Source organism: Lepidochelys olivacea, assembly GCF_965140295.1.
Source record: "Lepidochelys olivacea isolate rLepOli2 genome assembly, chromosome: 1".
NCBI lineage: Eukaryota > Metazoa > Chordata > Testudines > Cheloniidae > Lepidochelys > Lepidochelys olivacea.
Window position 1 is genome coordinate 30,613,464 of NC_140411.1, and position 20,046 is coordinate 30,633,509.

General features: G+C 41.1%; 1 protein-coding gene across 3 annotated transcripts; it reads right to left on the reverse strand.

Annotated features, from left to right (window-relative positions):
* Positions 1-1,760: 1,760 nt before the first annotated feature.
* Positions 1,761-19,035, reverse strand: CCDC82 (coiled-coil domain containing 82). 3 transcript variants are annotated; one of them, XM_084628876.1, is made up of 8 exons: positions 18,929-19,035; positions 16,810-17,365; positions 15,873-16,095; positions 14,855-14,947; positions 11,640-11,764; positions 10,769-10,939; positions 5,412-5,597; positions 1,761-4,048 (listed from the first exon to the last, which is right to left on the reverse strand). In XM_084628876.1, the coding sequence occupies exons 2-8, from the start codon at positions 17,356-17,358 to the stop codon at positions 3,983-3,985; spliced, it is 1,413 nt and encodes a 470-aa protein (XP_084485002.1). In that variant the 5' UTR covers positions 17,359-17,365; positions 18,929-19,035; the 3' UTR covers positions 1,761-3,982. The 3 variants fall into 3 exon arrangements, with proteins under 3 accessions (XP_084485002.1, XP_084485003.1, XP_084485004.1); XM_084628877.1 differs by having other exon boundaries at positions 18,844-18,944; XM_084628878.1 differs by lacking the exon at positions 18,929-19,035 and adding an exon at positions 17,703-18,324.
* Positions 19,036-20,046: the final 1,011 nt, after the last annotated feature.

The following is a 20,046-nucleotide window of genomic DNA, read 5'->3' on the forward strand; positions in this document are numbered from 1 at the left end:
ACCAGTCTTTGAAAGGAGGTGGTCAAAAAGAGCACCTACGCAATCCCCTCTTTCACAACTTTCAGCATAAACACTAATGCCCAGTTCCCAAGAAGCTATTCTGCCCCAAGAACTGACTCCAGTTAGAGAGACTGAGGCAGAGAGCACATGCTGTTCTGCTTGCGGAAACTCCTCACAAAATAATTTGCATCACAAAACTAACACAGAACTTCTTTAAAGACTCAAAGGTGCTCTCATATTAAGAAAAGAACTTGTAAGTGACAGCCCTATCTGGTGGCTCCTGCCATAACAATTAAGTACAGACACTGTTTACTTTATTTTCTTAAATAACAAGAAAATTAAATGTAAAAAGCAATATTAACGGATAATTTACGTCACAAATTTAAATGCAAAAATTTTAAGAAATGAAGTTAAGCTTCTTTTATTAACATTAACTCTCCCACATTGCACACACTGCATACTCAGATGGTTAATAGGATTTAAAAAAATATATCCTCCATATATGCAAATTAATATTAGTTTACCGAGCATGTTTAAATTTTGTTGTCTTCTATTCACTTATATCCCTTACCATTTCGTTAATGTAGTCTTGAATTTTGTAGTGATCCGTTTAAGTATACTAAATCAGAAATCCAGAATTTTATTTGATGGAATAAATGTCGTAATGGAATCAAGATTTCCCATTACTGTATTTTAAGAGGTATCATTAAGTTTCTCTCCACTCTGCAAAAGGTAACATGTAATAATGGGACATGGGGCTAGTCGGGAAAGGCTGCTAAGCAGCATACATCTCACCCACTTCAAACAAATGTGTTTGGGGCTCGCTGGGAATTCTAGCCGGTCACAGAGGCAGAGCTGGGAAGCAGCTGTTTATTCTATATGGCAGTGCTGCACTACTAGTCCCCATGTAACCCTTTGGAGCAAATGCATGTAGGGTTCTGAAATATCTCTTTGGCCACAGTTCCCACCAGCTTCTTCCTTTCCAGATACCACATTACCGGACAAACCCATCCACAGCCTTAATTGCATTGTCTTACCTTTGACAAGGATATCCTGGTCTAAGTCCTAGGAATTAAGGCCAGGCTTTTTGGAAATTGGGGAAAGCCCTCTCAATCCCCCACAACTGCTTAAACAGTGTTCTGATGCGAAGTACGTGCCACTACTCTGTGCACATGTAACAAGTAATGGCTAATGTCACTGCAGCTACTGATCTGCCCTCACCCAAATGCCTTGTCCTGCTCCTTGTTTTGCTCATATGGGGGAAGACTGAAAGGGCCAAATTCAGAAGTGATGCACAAGAGCTGGACTGTGCAAGTCAGTAAACGGGGATGTGCCTAAGCTAGTGCAATCCACACAAGCCAGTAAAAAGTGTAATTACACTCAGATGTCTCAGTTTTGCCTCCTGATCTGTCAGCTTGCAGCAGGTTCCCCGGTGCAGGTACATTTTCGGCCTTTCCTTGCTGTGGTGGGTTTCTTGCCAGAATGATAATCAATTTGTTCCTATACTTCCTCTACAGTGAGGTGAATATTTTTTCTATTGTGGACCAAAGAAACTATTTTTTTAAATTAACCCCTTTTTATATTGGATGGGAAAAATATGAAGTATGTTAAAAAACAGTACAAAGTAGACATTAAACGTAGTATATGGTTTCTAGCCAACACAGGAGCAGGCACATACCTAAAAGAGGAATCTTCACTTACTCTACGTTAAATATTGGTTATTAATAATTCTTTCTTGTATGAATAAGAAAAATTGTGAAAAAGGTACAAAGCACATTCATTTTTATTAAAATGCATCCCCTATTTTGTCAGTGTAGTTTAACTGAATAGGTGGCAGGAGATATCTTCCATTACGCAGTACAAAACTACATCGGTTTCAAAGCCGCTTTCCACAGTTGTTGTTCTTAACAATGATGTGCTCAAGGCTTTTATACATGAGCAGTGTAAACTTAAGCATGGTAAATGTTAGAGAGATAAGAAAACCTCTTGACTGCTAACAAAATATGCGGTGGAAATATCAGTGTCATTGTTGCCCACTTTTGCAAAGGAGGTTAAACATACAGACGTCTTGTAGCAGAACAGTATTCATCTGCAAAGATGAAGCCTATTAGAAATGTCAACAAAAAAAAAGTTGCACGGAAGGAAAAGTAGTATGTAACAAAGTGGTACTGTAATAATTTCACCCTCAAGTGTTAACTATGAAAACCTAGGGCACAATCATAACTGGTGCATGGTGTGCATTTGACAAGGTTGTGTGTAACATGGCACACAGCTTGTTCTTCTTCTGGTGCCCTGTACAAGAGGCCTGGTCTTCCTAAAAAGTGATGTGATCAGGGCCAAGTCTAGTAGGATTTTCCTCAAGAGCCTGATCCAAAATCCACTGAAGAATATAGGTGTCTGTCCCTTGACTGTGACAGGCTTTGCATCAGGCCCCAAACAGCAATGAAAAAAAGGGGGGAGGGAAGCAAGTCATCACTGCAGAAAGCACAGTTAACTCATACGTTTGCCAAACGCCTTATGGGATCATATATAAGTGCTAGCATGGGAAAGCAGGGCAATTGGGTATCTACCAGAGGTATTCTGGAGGGTGATTACTGCAGCGACATATTTGGCATACATATTTTATTCTGACAATATGCAGTTAGTGGCATGAAGACACACTGGGACCTATGTAATTGAAATGTATCAATGCTGGGATACTGCCTGTGAGTAGATCACGTACTTAAATATGGATTAATTTTACAGTGTTGAGTTACAAAAAATCATTTTAACCTCAGATCATCCTTGCAACATGCTCAGCCATAAAACCACCATTCCCAGGGTGACAAGCATGTATGACTACAGCAGTATTAGAATACCGAATATATAGCACTGTTAGAGTGTAGGTTCTCTTCATAGGTATGATCAGACTACACCCCAAGAACAACATTCACTTGAGTATCTGTTCCTGCATAGGGTATAAACAAATGGCTCAACAACAAAAAATGTCCTTTACTTTCCCAGGAGGTAAGAACAGTTTGAAGTAGTTATCCTCTTCCACAACTCAATCAAAAAAAAGAGTAGCATTTACCTTTCCTCTAGTCACTAGTCTCTTTGCACTACCACTGCCTGCTTTCTTTTATGTGCAGCAAGTGGGCCAAGGGGTTAATGTGCACCACATCACTTAACTCTTCTTATATCTCTGAAGAGCCAGAAGAAAGTTGGGTTAGGGTTTTACATGTCCCAGAGAGGAACTACACCCTACCACACACGTTAGTAGACCTAATACAAACAAGGTTTTGCACACCTTCCCACCTGTTAGTTTTACAGGAATTATCCACCTATCTTTCTGTACATGGCAGTAGCTATTGTGCTGTCTATACTACATATAGCCACTTTCACATCAGCCGCTATAGCTAGATGCAAATTGCAGTATTCTAGGTCTCCAGAGATGGGAAGTGAAGGTGGTTTTGACACTGGATTAACAATGAATGTGTCTAGTTATGTTTCAGCCTCACTATTACCATGCTAACTGGTTACTGCTCATATTTCAAGTTTACAGGGATGTGATGGGACAAAATTTATACTTTCTATTAAAGTATTCCTACCCCAAAAAGGGTTAATTGGGGCTTACCATCTCTCAAGTACTCTGCCATGGAGCTGGTCATCAATACACAGAAGTATTATTTCATGAATACATCGGGACTTGGATGCTAGTCTTTTTAACCACAAAGGAAAGTTCAAGTGACCTATGCATAACAGAAGGCTGTTTACTTCATAAAACATCTTTAAATCACTATTTTTACATTTAAAATTAAGGGGTATAAAAGAATATGCTGTTTTTCTTTTCATATATATGGCAATTTACAGGCACAGCTACAGACTTAAATACAATGCAGCGTAAGAAAACATCCTGAAAAGCATTTGGAGATTTTTTTGTGGACAGGTGGATATCATAGTTAGAGATTTTTATAAAGCTTCTTTCAAAGAGATGCATGACCACTCAGTCCATTTTCTCTTCTTGGAAGTAATCTGCATCATTCATATATTCTTCCAGATGATCATATCTCTGCATATAAAATAAAAACTATGTCAATTCATCAAATACAGCAACTGAATGAAGTAAATACATTGCTTGTTGTGCCAAGCTTAATGCATAAACAAAAGCAGCAGCACTGATTCAGAGGCAGAGAGAACCAAAGCCTATTTGGTAAGCCTGGCTCTACTCAGGTAATTTGTCCTATAGTGTTTCATGAAGTTTTAAGAAATCAAAATAATTAAGAAAAACTGATCCTGATACAGAAACACTGGAGGCTTACCCATGAAATACATCTCACCATCTAGGTGTAGTTGCACCACTTACTCAACCTTTTTATTTTTTACACTTTTAACTAAGACCCCAGTATTGTAACATGTAGCACATGGACCGACTACTGCAGCAGCACATACATATTAATATATTTTTATTCTTGTATTTATTACGTTATTAATAATGTTACATTATGCATTTTGTTAGGACATTAATATGGGCTCATTTTGCCAAAAATATTCATGCTTTAAAAACTCATTTTAAAAAGGGCCCTATTTCTATTGGAAGGTGTCCATTTACAGACAAGCAAAAATGGGTCCATTCCAAGAGAGAGGTGGCCTGAAAGTCACATTTTTAAATGGAGGAGAATAAAATGGCCAAAGAAGAATTTGCTTGGAAGTTTGAATCTGAAATCCAGCGGATGAAAGTCTATCAGACTAGTATATAAGCTGGAAGTATTTTAAATGGCCCAAGCAAATCCCTCCTTTGATTTACACTCCCCCCCCCTTTAGTTTAAGGATTTCCCTCCTTTTGGTCAAGTTACTGGGCCTTTCCCCAATAGTCAAACTCACATATTGTCACTGGAATTTGGCCTGTAGAACTTTTAACATTCTCAGTTACACTTGTGTAACGCTGTTTCCTTCATATCATGCTTTGAATTAAACCTGTGCAAACTCAGAATCTTTAACTATAATTGGAACCAAATAAATTATTTTGCTGGTGCTGTGGAATAGAATCCAGCTCCCTCATCTTACCTGTCCAGCACTGCTAAAAAGAGTGTAAAAAAAAAAAAAAAAAAAAAAAAAAAAAAAAAATCAGTAAGGTACTCACTTACTTTTGTGACTAAAATAAGACTGATTATTTGCAGGGAGCAGCTTTGTTCTGTAAATAGGTACTATTTTTGAGTCACTTTTCAGAGCAGAACTGCACTTTATGGGAAGTTATTACAAGTCTTGCATGGCTGATGTCTACTTTTTACCATCTTGAATGAACTACAGTCAATCACAAACGCACTACTTCTTACAACTTATTGCTTAGTTAAAGCACGAACATTTTATTTAGCATTGCTGTCACCACCCCCTTTGATACAAAGGAATTAACTCAATGACAGATTCCATCATACCTCCTGAATCCAGCCATTCTCTTCCAGTTGGCTGAAAAGCCTGTCGACTGTGTCTTTGACTGGCTCATCCTGAATGCCCTCCACCCCTGTAACCGAGCAGCAGCGCTGATACAACTTGTATTTAAAATGTTTCAGATTATGATAAACCCTTGTACGATTTGCACACACGCTGCCAACCTTCAAAACCTATATAAAAGTGAACAAACTTGGTTATCTAAGATAAATTAACGTGAAGCAATGATCATCTCGACAATACAATGCATGGCAAAATCAGTTTAGTATTTTGAAATAATGAACTAAACAGCCTTTGATACTATATGATTGACTATTTTATAAGCAATGTAGCCCCCCACATTCTTTGCACCCCAACCCTACAGGGGCAATGACTGGTGATTCAGTGCAACTGCAGTTCCATCTGCCCCTGTTCCTCAAGAACCACTATTCACAGCTGTGCAGGAAAAGTGAAATGCTGCCAGTGAATCCACCTGAGCAACTCTGTTACAAAATCCCCTGCAATGCTTACACTGATGTTTGGAGGAAAACTGATTAAATCCTTTCTGGTTTATACTTACTACCTGCTGGAGTCATAAGATGTAGCCATTTCAACATTCATATTAAATTGTATGAAATAAAGTCTGGATTTATTAAGAATAAAAGCTCAAAAGCCTAAAAATCAAAAGCTATATCAGAGTCACACTAAGAATGCACAACCATTTTGGACATTCAGGAAATGAAAAAAATCACCAGAGATGCACCAAATCCATACATGCATGTTAACTTCTTCCTCTTGCTAAAGCCCATAGAACAGTTTGACAAAATACTGGTTTTAAACATAACCACAAATTGTGCAGTGCATGTATGGAGACTAAGTTAGCAGCACTGTTGGAACTTGAACCCTTGTATTCCACACTCATCACTATTTTATATCTGGGAAGCCTCTGTGATGCACAGCTATAAGTGTTGCATTTGATGGCTTCAACCTTTATGCCTCAAAGAATGCTGTAAAAATCACTGGAAACCTGGGTAATCCATCTTCACTTGCTGTACCATCCCAGAATGCCCAACAATCAAGAGCTGGATTATGGATATTTAGGGGCAGTTGAGAATGTGTATTGAATGTCCCTGTATTCTCTATCCACCTTGCTGAATTCAGCATATTATTTTTGTATTAACTAATTCAAAATCCTTTAATTTTTTCATTTTACCTTGAAGTTTTCCCAATATGGTACAATTTTAATATTACAGTCTACACCAGGGATCAGCAACCTTTCAGAAGTGGTGTGCCAACTCTTCATTTATTCACTCTAATTTAAGGTTTTGTGTGCCAGTAATACATTTTAACGTTTTTAGAAGGTCTCTTTCTAGAAGTCGATAATATATAACTAAACTATTGTTGTACGTAAAAGTAAATAAGGTTTTTAAACTGTTTCAGAAGCTTCATTTAAAATTAAAATTAAAATGCAGATCTTATCAGTGTAGTGTGATCCTTGCCCTTGCTTTTCCTTGCTGAGTTTTCCAATGTCTGGCATGTCTTTGGATATTTTAAGATGCACACAGGCTTCTGAGTGATTAGTTGTTAACCGGCTCTGAGAGGGACATATGACAGATTTCATGTGTGAAAATACCTCTTCACACAGGTATGTGGATACAAATGCTGAAAGCATTGCAAACGCAATTTTCTCAAACAGTTAAATTTCACTAGCAGGGACATCCAGCAGATCAGAATAGAGGCCCCACGATCTCTCTCGGTAGCTTCAAGTGAACTCTGCAGAGCTCCAAACTTTGATGCCCACAATTCTGAGCTTTTTAACTGAATGAGCTACATTTTGAAATCTTCAACACCCATCCACTGAAATACAGACAAATCCCAGTAGCTTTTGTTGAACTTTTCAGGTTTAATTAGAAAAGAAAGCATTGGACCAAATTGCTGGAAATCTTGAAATCTGTCAGAAAATTCTGATTCCAGTTCTTGCATGTACATTCTGATCTCAAAGTCAAATGCAATGCGCTGTTCCACGTGGCGTGATAGTGATGTAAGCAGCAAATCAGGACTTAAAAATATTCCAGTACAGTGGTGCTGGAACAATTTTTAAGGTGGGGGTGCTGAGCTGTGCCCCCTCTTGCCCCTGTCTGCACCCCTCACTACCCCAGGCTGGGGCCAGTGGACCACAGCTGGCGTCGGCTGCAGATTCCCGGGCCAGTGGCCAGGACCCCAGGCTGGCAGCAGAGCCCCCTGGACCGGTAGGACCCAGCACTAGCAATGGGCTAAGTGGGGTCGGCGGCCGGTACCCCAGGCCGGCAGCAGAGCCCCCGGGACCGGTGGCCGGGACCCTGGCAGTGTGAGTGCCACTGAAAATCAGCTCGCGTGCTGCCTTTGGCATGCGTGCCACAGGTTGCCTACCCCTGGTCTACACTTTATATCTGAAAACATTTCACTTTTTTTAAGCAAGAAAGATTTTGTTAAAGTTACCAAAATCTTCTTTAGAACTCAGCCTTGGAAAAAGTCTATATATTGCATTCATTCTAATGTTAATTTCAGATATCCCACTGACTTTTTCCTAATGCTTCATTTGTCTGTGTTAGGTGGCTCTACTAGCCAAACTTGTTATGCCTGCTGATGTGGAATGCACAGAGTGACTTGACCACAAAAGAGAAGAATGAGAAAAAGGGCACACCACAACTGTTATGTTTACTCTTAATATAAACAATGTTACTACCACGTTGGCAAGCAGAAGACATGGTCCAGATAATAGGGCACATGGCAGCAAAGCAAAGGACTCACATCTATAATGCTGAACTACATGCGACATCTTGGCTTAACCAAGGAGAGGATAGGAAAGAAAAAGGCTATGCACAAAAACAGTCACTGGAAACCTAAGTAAAACAGCAACCATACCCAGTAGGTATGAAGAGAAAAAAATCCAGAGATCAGAGGGAAAAAAAACCCCTGTACTTGTTACAACTAAAAGGAGGTGTGCTGAGGTGCAGAAGAAAGGGCCGAAGTGAAGTTTTCATCCTCTCTCTCTGGTGCTTTTCTATAGTTTTTAAAAAGCCCAAATTACATAATACCATTCATTCTGATCCACTGAGGCTGCACTGACTTTTCCTTCACTCAGTTATTTTCCTGAAGTGCCAGTTTAGCATTACACTGTCCTCTTGCAGTTGAGTTGAGTGCCACGAGAGCAGAGACGGGACATTTGGGTCAACAGGCTGCAGATAAACCTCCAGCACTGTACTAGTGAGCAGCACCCAATACTGGCTGGATTATGGATCACCATAGGAGTAAGGAGGTAGTGTGGGCAGCTTCCAAGGAGCCGCTGCTGTTTACAATAGAAAAATGGGGCAAATCTAGGGTAATGTAACATTCCCTGGTTTGTTTCGTGGCTTCTGAATAGACTGTACTTTGTCCTCATTCCCCCAAAAGATGCATTTTTGCAGGTCAGGGTACACTATGATGGTTACGTGTTAAAAAAAAAGAAAAACTAAGCTCCAGTTTTTTTGATATTGAATAGTCCAACCCAAACTGAAAAGATGAACTGTAATGAAAGTAACTCTATAAATTCAGTATGACATTGTATCTCTGTTCCAAGTTTTAAAATGGCCTGTGCTCTTAAGTGGGATAACAGGCCATCCAAGAGGTGCCCCAACAAAGAAGATTCTGTTTGGTAACACATGCAAGACCTGGGAAGTGTGGAAACTTCAAAAGATTATTCTACTGAGATGTGCCATATGCTGTGGGTCCAAGGATTAGTCCAAGTTTTGTCTCCGTATCTTTGTGAGCTAGGGATTGTATTCTAGCTATAGGGGGGAGGGTTACCGAGCTTCATCCAGGAACTAAAGTCAGTAGCAGGTGATTATTAAACATCCCATGATAGGTAAACAACTCCAGAGAAGAACAAATGAATTGCATATATTGACTAAGACTTGGCTCAACAGGCCCAGGAGACAGAGTTTGGATACAAAGGGTCAGCCTGAACTGGCTGAGTATCCCTCAAACTGACATGTAATTGTAACCAAGGGGGGAAAACCCTGCTGAATGGGTTTGAAGCACTGGAAACTTACTAGGGTTTCCATGTGGAAGATAGGCAACACCTTGTAAGCTTATTATGCATATAGACTGTTTATTTTTTTGGTATGATAACTCTGTAATGCTTTTGTCCTAAAAATAAGCATACTGTGTCTGTGATAGCTGGCTGGTCATTGAGAGCGTGAACTGCGTGAACTGGATTCAGCTCAGATGTGCTGGGACAATCAGTGAACTGCAGGAGGACTGAAAGCCTAAATCCCTGGTTTTGAGGCCCAGACCTAAAGGGGTATCACCCACTGAGGAGTGATGGCTGGAGTCCCAAGACATAAAGAGGCACCCTTGAGCAGATGACAAAGGGGGCAGAAGTGCAGTTAACCCTGGAACCATTTCACTTTTTACTGACATTTTTCTGATCTTAAACAAGGAGTGGAGATTACATCCTTGTCCTGGATAATTCATTACCTCCTTGAGTTTAGGTGGGGGTTTTGATATCTGCCCTTGGAGACCCATGTGCTTCCCTAAGGCAGCAATACAAGATTTACGATTGGATCGTAACACACACTACACTGACTTTGTCCTCACAGGTCATTAGGATTTAGTGCTGTCCTGTCCAGGTTTTCAGTGAGCTGCAAGTTATGGTCTAACTGGTTATTTGATTTAAATTTTGTGGATTGGAGTAAGTCTGGATAGGTTAACTAGCTGAACGGGATTAATTTCTTTATTTTTAAATATCTATGCAAGTGTCTAGAGCTTTAGGATAAGTGATTTCAAATATGAATTTTAGATGAAAAGCATCAAGTTTTGGAATTTACAAATAATGCTAAAATAGTGTTGAAAATTTGTTCAAGAAACTGTGAAAGGTATGGATTAATAAAATTCAAGAAGTTCCCTATAAAATCAGATTTATGTAATCTAAGAGCAATTACTAACTATGCTTCTAAAAGAAATATTGATTTTCTGTAGAACAGTATTTTTGGAGTAGACTTCATAGAAGAAGGTATAGATAAACCTGAGATCATGCATGAAATTTAATATTAATTTTCCATTTTATGGTGGAAATGTATAGTATTTTCACCAGGCACTGGTTAATCAATAATTACTTGCTTCCCTCTACCCAAGGTTCTTCCAAGGTTGTAGCTCCAGTAATGTGAAGACTGATGGTGAATAAAGATTCAGACATCTGAATTCAGGGCAACTTAAAAAAAACAAAACCAACCCCATGCACACCACCCTGGGGGATTAGTTATGATGATGGGATCATCTCAGTGTTTCACCATCTGAAACGTACAAAGCACCAACCAAAAACACAGAAGAACTTAAAAAAAATTACCTGTTTGTCATGCAACATAAAGTCATCTGTTTCCAAAGTTCTATAGTTGTACAGCTTTCCGGACAACACCACGTCAAATTTACAGTACCGATGCAGTTCACAAGCTTGACAGGATCTATTTATTGGAGTCTTCATTACTATGCGGACGTCAGGGTAACAATCCACTCGCTCCTACAAAGATATATTACACAAAACTCTTTAACAGGATATCCCCTAAACCAAGGCAAAAACTCTTGACTACGTGAGCTGCTGAGTACTCTCATCTCCAGTTGTCTTTGCGGCACTAATCAATCTCATTCATATTTCCATTTATTTCATTTTATTTGATCTTATTTCGATTATTCTCCTCATTCACATGCATGAGACTGAATTATTTCACACTGATTTCATATTCCAAGTTGTATGAACTATATTTTGAATTTCTTGGAAGATATATTTTTGTACTGGTGTGTTTCTTTAAAAGAAATCTACAAAAATTTATTGTGACAGTACAACCAACTGTCAAAGGATGCTCTTTGAAGTGCATGTGTGGGGCATCTACCAAAGTCAGTGGGACAAGTGTTAATACATCTTTCAGGGCAGAATCTAGCTAGAAATACAGGAAAGTAGCCATGATTTATTTACACACTACCCCTCAACATTCAGATGTGTATTATCATGCAGTTTGTGCAACTAGCTACTGGACACACGTGCGAGAATCACAGCAGTTTGAAGTGTACAGTAATGCCTGAATACTAAGGGGCAAGATCATGCCCCAAAATATGGAAAGACAAATAGTTATTAGGATTTGTATTTTCAGTTAGGAGTAGAGTGTATGAACATTTTTTTTTGACACCTGGAGCCACTTTATTGACCAAGACAGAAGCTATACCTTATATCGTTCTTTCCAGCGACTTCTAGAGATTAAGTTTTCAAGACGAGGTTGAATAAAGCGATCATCCAAATAATGGAGTGAGGTTAGAATTTCTTGTGCGTATCTCTTTTGCCTTGTTCCATCTGTTCAAAGAAAGAGTCACTATAATACAATATATGATGTTCAGTGAATGTATGTGTTTCTTCCAGCCACAAAATCTTCAGGGAGATGAGTCTACACACTGAAAAGCATCCATATAATTATTTACTGATTGAAGAACAGTAACCTCAGTGATTATTAGGGATATTTACAATAAAATCTGTTGTACATGAAAGCTACACAAATCATTAAAATTAACTTTGGTATATTCATAAAGACACCTGTCCACAGCAGGTGCTGCACAATAATAAAAAGTAGAATAAAAACTCAAAATATGAATAACTGCTGAATCAAAGATCACAATCTGAGAACAGTTAATCTCAAAATATAAACCACTCACACTTATCAAAAGTCTGAAAAAACAGATGCTCCTGTCCTTTTCCCTACAACGTTTGTAATGTAATTGCTTAATGAACTATATTTATACAGATCCTTTAAGTTAATTCCTAGACAAAAAGCTATGTGAAGAGGGAGTTAGGGTTGGGAGTACATGATAGTAACATTACAGTATTGTAATTAAACCCAAAACATTTATTACAAACCAAGGAAATCAAAATATTACATAAAGAAGTTCAAATACATTAAGCATATAAACAATTTCAACTTTCCATTCTTAGCGATATCATACTAAAATGCACTAATCATTATTCTATCTGTGGTCACAGATTAAATTACAATGGATTTTTAAAACACATAGGTTTCCCCCCCATCCAATTCTCTTGCTCAATGATAACATCACAGAACAAATTAAAGTTGGATACCACTGGTCTATATAATCATATCTTTACTGATTGTTATACCTAATTATCTTAATTACAACTAATTTCCTCAAACATAGCATATGTGCAAAATTTCAGTAATTTTTAACTATGTGGAAAGTTTGAAGAAATAGTGTCTGTTAGTCAATTATTAAGATAGTTCAGGACAAAGTGTGACACTGTGCTAAAATGGGTCATTTAAAAAATATTTTTAACTCAAACTAATTAATAGATTTACTTATAAGTCCTCTTTGGAAGATATTGCACGTGACAAATATAGAGTAATTCAAAGATTCATAGATTCCAAGGCCAAAAGGGACCACTGTGATCATCCAGTTTGACCTACTGTATAGCACAGACCTTCCCCAAAGTAATTCCCTGAGCATATCTTTTACAAAAACATCCCATTTTGATTTAAAAGTGGCCAGTGATGTAAACTGTTCCAATGGTTAATTACTCTCAGTTAAAAATTTGCATCTTAATTCCAGTCTTCATTTGATCATGTTATACCTTTCTCTACTAAATTGAAGAGCCAATTATTAAATGTGTTCCTCAGGCTGATCGTAGTCAAGTTACCCTTAACTTTTTCTTTGTTAAACTAAAGAGACTCACATTTAGCCATATTAAAGTCCATATTGTTTGCTTGCACCTAGCTTACCGAGCGATCCAGATTGCTCTGTATCAGTGATCTGTCCTCTTATTTACCACTCGTCCAGTTTTGTGTCAACCGCAAACTGGATCAGTGATTTTGTGTTTTCTTCCAGATCATTGATACAAATCTTAAATAGCACAAGGCCAAGAACTAACCTCTACGGGACCCTACAGTACATGTACTCGATGATGATTCCCTATTTATAATTACATTTTGAAGCAGTTTTTAATCCATTTAATGTGTGCCATGTTAATTTTATATTGTTCTAGCTTTGTAATCAAAATGTCATGCACTCAGGTATCAAGTCAAAACACCTTACAGAAGTATATTACAAACAGTATTACTCTGACCAACCAAACTTGTAATCTTATCCAAAAAAGATGTCAAGTTAGTTTGGCACGAACTATTTCCCATAAATCCATGTTGAGTGGCATTAATCATATTTAATATAATTCTTTATTAATCAAGCCTCATATCAGCCGCATCAAAGGACAAATCCCTGATACAGAGAGGAACTCATCCAGATTTCAAAATACTTTCCAAACCTTAAAGAATTAAGCACTACAGCACTCTTTTTAGGGTTTGTTCACACAGTGACTTTGTACAGCACATTAGCCTGTTGCGTACTTTCACACCCTGGCTCCACTGTGATGCACAAAACTCCACCAAATCCTGCAGGAACCTAAACTCAATCAGTGTCTATGTTTTCCCTAGGTGCCCAGGTTTCCCCCTCTGAGCATGTACACTGCTACCTCCCTCTAAGCTTCTAGACACCTATCTCCCAGTGTAAGCGCAAGGGCAATTCACAAACCGGGAAAGACAGATATTGGTCCATTTAAGTCTTGTGTGGGACCCTAAAAGTTAGGCATTGTAAACCTGAGCATCCTGGCACCTATGGGCAGATCTACACTTCAATGCAGCTGTGCCACTGTAATGCTTTAATTAAGACACTTTAAGCCAATGGGAGAGCTCTCCTGTCGGTTTAGTTCACCCACCTCTGTGCAAGGTGGTAGCTATGCTGGCAGGAGAAGCTCACCTGCTGACATAGCACTGTCTACACCAGCGCTTAGGTCAGTACAACTACGTTGCTTGGGGACATGGATTATTCATGCCCCGAGTGACATAGTTATACCCAAGTAATTCTGTAGTGTAGACCAGGGCTAAGTCCCCTCGTGGATCCCACCCAGAGGCTTTGTCTACACTGATAACTGAACAAAACTTTGTCGTTCAGAGGTTAAAAAAAAAAACAAAAAAACACCCCACACCCCCGAAAGACAAAAGTTTTGTGTACAAAAAGTGCTGGTGTGAACAACGCTTGGTCAGCAGGAGCACTCTCCCGCCAACAAACAGCGGCCACACTGCATGCCTTTTAGCAGCACGACTAGGTCGCTAAAAGGTGCGTAGTGTAGACAAAGCCTAAATCTCTACACAGCCAAACCCTTAGATTATTCTCCGCACTTCACAGTTGGAGTAAACTGAAGCAGAGAAAGGTTAAGTGATTTGCCTAAAGGCACACAAGCACGTCGGTGGCAGAACTGGGAACAGAACCCAGGAATTCTAATGCCCAGAACCACACCAACTACCAAACATGACTTCCTTATGCATAAATACCATAATGTTTTACCCCACAGGCATTACATTTTCTGCCATGTAATGTTACTTACCATACAATGAGTTCAAAAAAGTGTCATCAATTGTGTTTATGAGGAAAGCTTTTACAACTCTTTGGAAGTGGACATAATGGTCACAGCGAGAGACTGGAAAAAATGCAACAAGATAAAGCAATTAACAATGTAAAAAAGCCTCACAAGGAACAAATTCGTATACAGACCATACAAGTTTCATGCAAAATTTGATAAAGAGCTACCTAATCTCAAATACTATAAATACATTTTTTAGAAGTAATTTTTCAAAATTTCAGTTCAATATAACTTCCAAAGTCCTGTTTCTGTATAAGATCTTTCATTTAAACAGTGCCTTTCATCCCAAACAATATCAAAGAACTTTACCATACAAGCCTCCCTCCCTCTCTCTCTATATATATACACACACACACATATATACATACACACACACACACACACCCCCCCCCCCATATACACATATCCTTCCACTAGCTGATTACACCTTGGAGACAGCGGTGTAACACAAATTCTCTTGAACAGCACATGGCAATAACACAGAATAGTTAATGACAGAAAGCAAAGGATACTGTATCCAAGAGAAACTGCAGGAGGAACTTCATGTAGCTACCCAAGAATAGCAATTACCTACAGCAGAATTCAGCCAGAACATTAGGGTTAACATGGCTGGTTCTGAAGAACGCAGCAAGAGTTTTAGTAACCACAAGAAGCAAGAAGTTTCGTGTCTCAATGAGAATTTGATAACTAACGTCAGGGGCTGAATAATTTACCTCACATCTAACTAAAAATACATGTACAGCACCTTACCAACCCCTCCCCCCACCATAAAACAGTAAGATAAAGGAATAAAATGATTGTGTATGGAAGCTACAATGCCTCTACAATAAGCTATAGCATTTTTGAATTTTAATTTTCTACTTTCAAGCTATCACGCACTTTCATACTATTTCGAGCTAATATAGACAAGTTCTAATAAACACCAAATCATGGGTTTACAAGCAAAGTATTCATATCAACTGGTCGCTTATTTTAACCTTACAGCGTGGAATGTAATATTCCAGTAACTGGAATTTTGATGTAGCCAGTTCTTTCCCTTGTGGTTGGTTTTCATCCTCAGCATGTTCTGCACATTCGTCCTCATCCTCAACTATAAAGTCTTTCATACTATCATCGTCATCATCAATGTCACTGCTTTCTGTTGGTGTGAGGGGTAAATGATAGGATGATTCTTCTATTATTTCCACATCATCATCATCAGAATCCTAAGTAAATTAAAAACATCTTAAAACAAACTATCATTTGAATACTTCCCCTATGAAATTTTCAACATTTGCATTGCTTAGTAAAATATGCAATTTTTTGTATACCCCCTCCCCCCACACAAACACATGTTTTGACCTTTGATTATTGCATGTTCAATTAACAAGGGAGATTTTAATTGACTAATGGTCCAAACAAAAGAAAATTTACTTTCACATGTAATTCATATAGATGTCTAGTCCTGTGTCTATCTGTAGCAATTTTTTTTAGCTCTAGAAGTCTAAGCTACCTCAATTAGGTAGCATGTTCCTCCATTGAGGAGGTTTGGCAGCCCCCTCCAACGTCTCTGTCAAGTCCTTTTAAAGGAAAGGAATTTTAAAAGAATAGAAAAAATGATGGGGAGAAAAAAAAAGGGAACATATCCTTAACTATTTGGAGAAGATGGGCAGATGAGTTCTAATGCTATACAGTCTTCTGGCTGACTATGAGAACAAACAAAAGGAGCTCTTCAGCCCTTGGCAATAAAAGAAAAAGAAACCAAAACTAAAGGCATCAGAGACAGTACTACTGCACAGTTGTAACATGAGTCCCTTGAAAGTGTAGGGGATGAAGCTCTTGCAACTTTTGGGGAGCTCCCAACCTATCTTGAGAATAAAATTCTGTGAGGTGATATGTATGAAAAAACAAAGTATTTAATTTCAGAGGTAAAAACATACCCCACAATATTTACTATTACTGGATGCCCGGGTTGATCTTTGTCTTGCGAGTTCTTTCAGTTTCATTAGTCGCTTCTGCTTCCCATTAGTCAAGTCTTCTGTGGTAGCGGTTTTATGATGTTCCTGTTCTTGAGAACGCTCATCTTCATCCATTATGCAATAACGTTTAGCAAATACTTTTCTAACAGGGATGTCACTGTCATCACTCCTGTCACTGTCATACATCACAGATGTGCTCGACCTCTTACGCTTTCCTGGAGTGATGCATTCATCCTCCACATCCTCTACGACTGTGTCATCATGGCTTTTCTCCTCATGATCTGAAAGATTATACCCCTTAACTACAGTTTCTTGTTTTTCAGCCACTTCATCTTCTGATGTAGATGAGAGTCGTTCGTCTTCTGAAGCAGATGTGAGTTCATCATCACTATCAAGCAATATGGTCTCTCTTTTAGTCCGCCTCCAATCAACCCGAGATTTGGATGCTGGTTCTTCTATTCTTGTGTTCCTCCTTGTTTCATATCTTCTGATAACTGGCTTTGTTTCCATTGAAAAGCTACCGCAATAATAAAAAACAAACTATATTTACCAAAAAACCAGAGTAGCTATGATGCCAAGATATTCAAAACAGTATGAGAGTATGCATTATTAACCTAATAAACCTATGATTAATGGTATATTGCTTGGAGAAGCTCTCAGACAAAAGGGCCGAGAGTTCACATCAATAATTTCATGGTAAGACATACCTTACAAAAATGTTATTGTTATCAAAAATTATACACCTCCCCCCCGCCAAACACCCCACACACCAGGCATTAGAAACAGAGAAAATAAAAGTGAGAAAAAATCCCATAATCTGAAAGTTTTAATTTAAATGTTACATTTAAACGTACAATTAGGTGTTTAATCAACCTTAACTCTGCCCCTTAGTGATGTTCAGAGGAAGGGCATGTGTAGAAAGAATGTAACACGAAAATACTACAAGAGAAAGGTATCCATCCATAACAAAAAGTCTCATCTCCTTGGTAACCAAAACACTAGAATGCTTTACTCTTATGATGCATCCGATGAAGTGAGCTGTAGCTCAGGAAAGCTTATGCTCAAATGAATTGGTTAGTCTCTAAGGTGCCACAAGGCCTCCTTTTCTTTTTGCGGATACAGACTAACAGGGCTGCTACTCTGAAACCTTTCTCTCACAGGGCGGATGTGCAAACCCTGGCTTCTGTAGGACCAGTCTTTCAGAAAACCTTATGGGGATATCCCTGCATTATACCCATCACAGTCACTTTTTGTCTGGGAGTTTCGTTAATTTCAAATTCTCAACTCTCCAGCTCCTCAGACCCCTGCCTGGGGGTGAAACAGGGCAAGGGCCATTCAGTCCTGAAGAGCCCAGGCCACGGCAGAAGGCAGCGGAGCCCTGTGATGCGGGGACTGCAAGGACCTGCACGGTCCCTGGGGTGAGCGCTTCTGCAGTGGGGGCGCTGAGCCCACCCCTCGGCCGATACACCGCGGGAAGCACCGTCCCCCCTCCGCCTGTCCCGCCTCGCCCCGCCCCGCGGCTACTGCGCGGCGAGAGCGCTCCCCGCGCTCAGGCCGCCGGACCCGCCCCAGCCCCAGCCGCAGCGGCGCCGAGGCGCGGCCAGTCGCCTCTGCCCGTCCCAGGGCCGTCACGAGGGGACGAGTGCCGCTCGGACGCCACGAACGGGCGGCCGCGCCTTCCGTGACACCCTCCCAGACCCCTCCCCCCCGCTGACGAGAGCCAGGCGGGAAGGTGGCGGCGGGGCCAGCCCAGCCTGCGGCCTCCAATACCGCGCCCCGGCCGGCGCGGCAGGGAGATGCCGCCGGCTAGACGCGCTGGGAGGGGCGGCGCATCGCGGCGGCCCCGCTAACAGCCCCGCCAGCCCCAGGGCGCGCAGAGCGCTGGCGGGCAGTTTAACCGTCAGCGCTCCCCGCGGGGCCAGTGCCCCCCAAAGGGGGGGGGGAGGGGTTCCTCCCTCGCGGCAGCCCAGCCAGGCCACCTCCCCCGTTACGCACATTTAAAGGCTCCGGCCGCGCGCCCTCCAGGAGCCCCCGCGCCGGCTGCCGTTGCTCCCCCAGCGCACCAGCCAGACGCTCCCACCTTCAAGTTCAGCGGCCTCGCAGGCTTTGATTGGCGCGTCCCGCCTGTCACTCGCTCCCGCTCTGTGTTGACGGAAGTGCTGGGAGGCGGGTCGCATGGGGGGGGGGGTCACGTGACCTGGCATGCTGCCAGCCTGTGCCAGCTGCTTGGGACGGAGGTTGAGGTTTAGGATGATGTCACTTCCGGGGTGGGAAGTGTTTCCCTCTGAGGCAGAAAGGCCCCGAGGTGTTGGGCTGGGTGGAAGAGGCTCTTGGGGGGGCGCTCCTGGCCTGGCCTGGCTGTGACCAGCACTGGGCGGGCAGGGCAAGGCGGAGCGGGGTGGAGAGAGCGCCTGGGAGCAAGACTAGACCTTGCACCCCCTTGGCTTCAGCTGGGGGACAGGCTGCTGGCACAGGCAGGCAGCATGCCGGGTCACGTGCCCCCATTGCAACTGCCTCCCAGCACGTCCCAGTGGGGGCAGGGGATCAGCATGGCTTTGACTGGCCCAGGCAGTGGAAAAAGACCCTGGGTGCGTGCAGGTCTGGCTTGGAAGAGGCATGGTGACCTAAAGGAGACAGTGGGCAGGGGGCTGCAGCGCCCTGAGTTGGCCCTCTATGCACATCAGCCCACGTACCATGATGAGAATCGCAGGCAGAATATGCCTCACTTGATGGAAGGGTAAAGTAGTGGGTGTGCTTCTGCCTGCATCAGAGACCACTGGAGGCCAGGGTCCTGACCTGGCTACCTGTCGTACTGGGGGCTAGGCCTAAATCTGTCCTCCTGAGGTTCTTTCCCTGGCTGTACCACAAACTTCCTCTGTGGACTTTGACAAGTCATTTTGAAAATGTAGGCATGATTCTCCGTCGCTTTGCACTGTGTATCATCATTTATACCAGTGCTAAGTGGGTGTAAATGCTACTGTTGCTTTTTGGGAGTGTTTTACACCCACTTTACACCACACAGGAAAGGCAATGCAGCCCTGTGTCTCAGTTACCCATGCCAAAAAGAATACAGGAACTTTTTTCAATCGATAGAGGATTTTATTTTCATTTTAAAGAGTAGTTTGGGCCATGTTGTAGGCGGTTGACAAGTATTCTCTATTGCAGAGGTGGGCAAACTACGGCCTGCAGGCCACATCT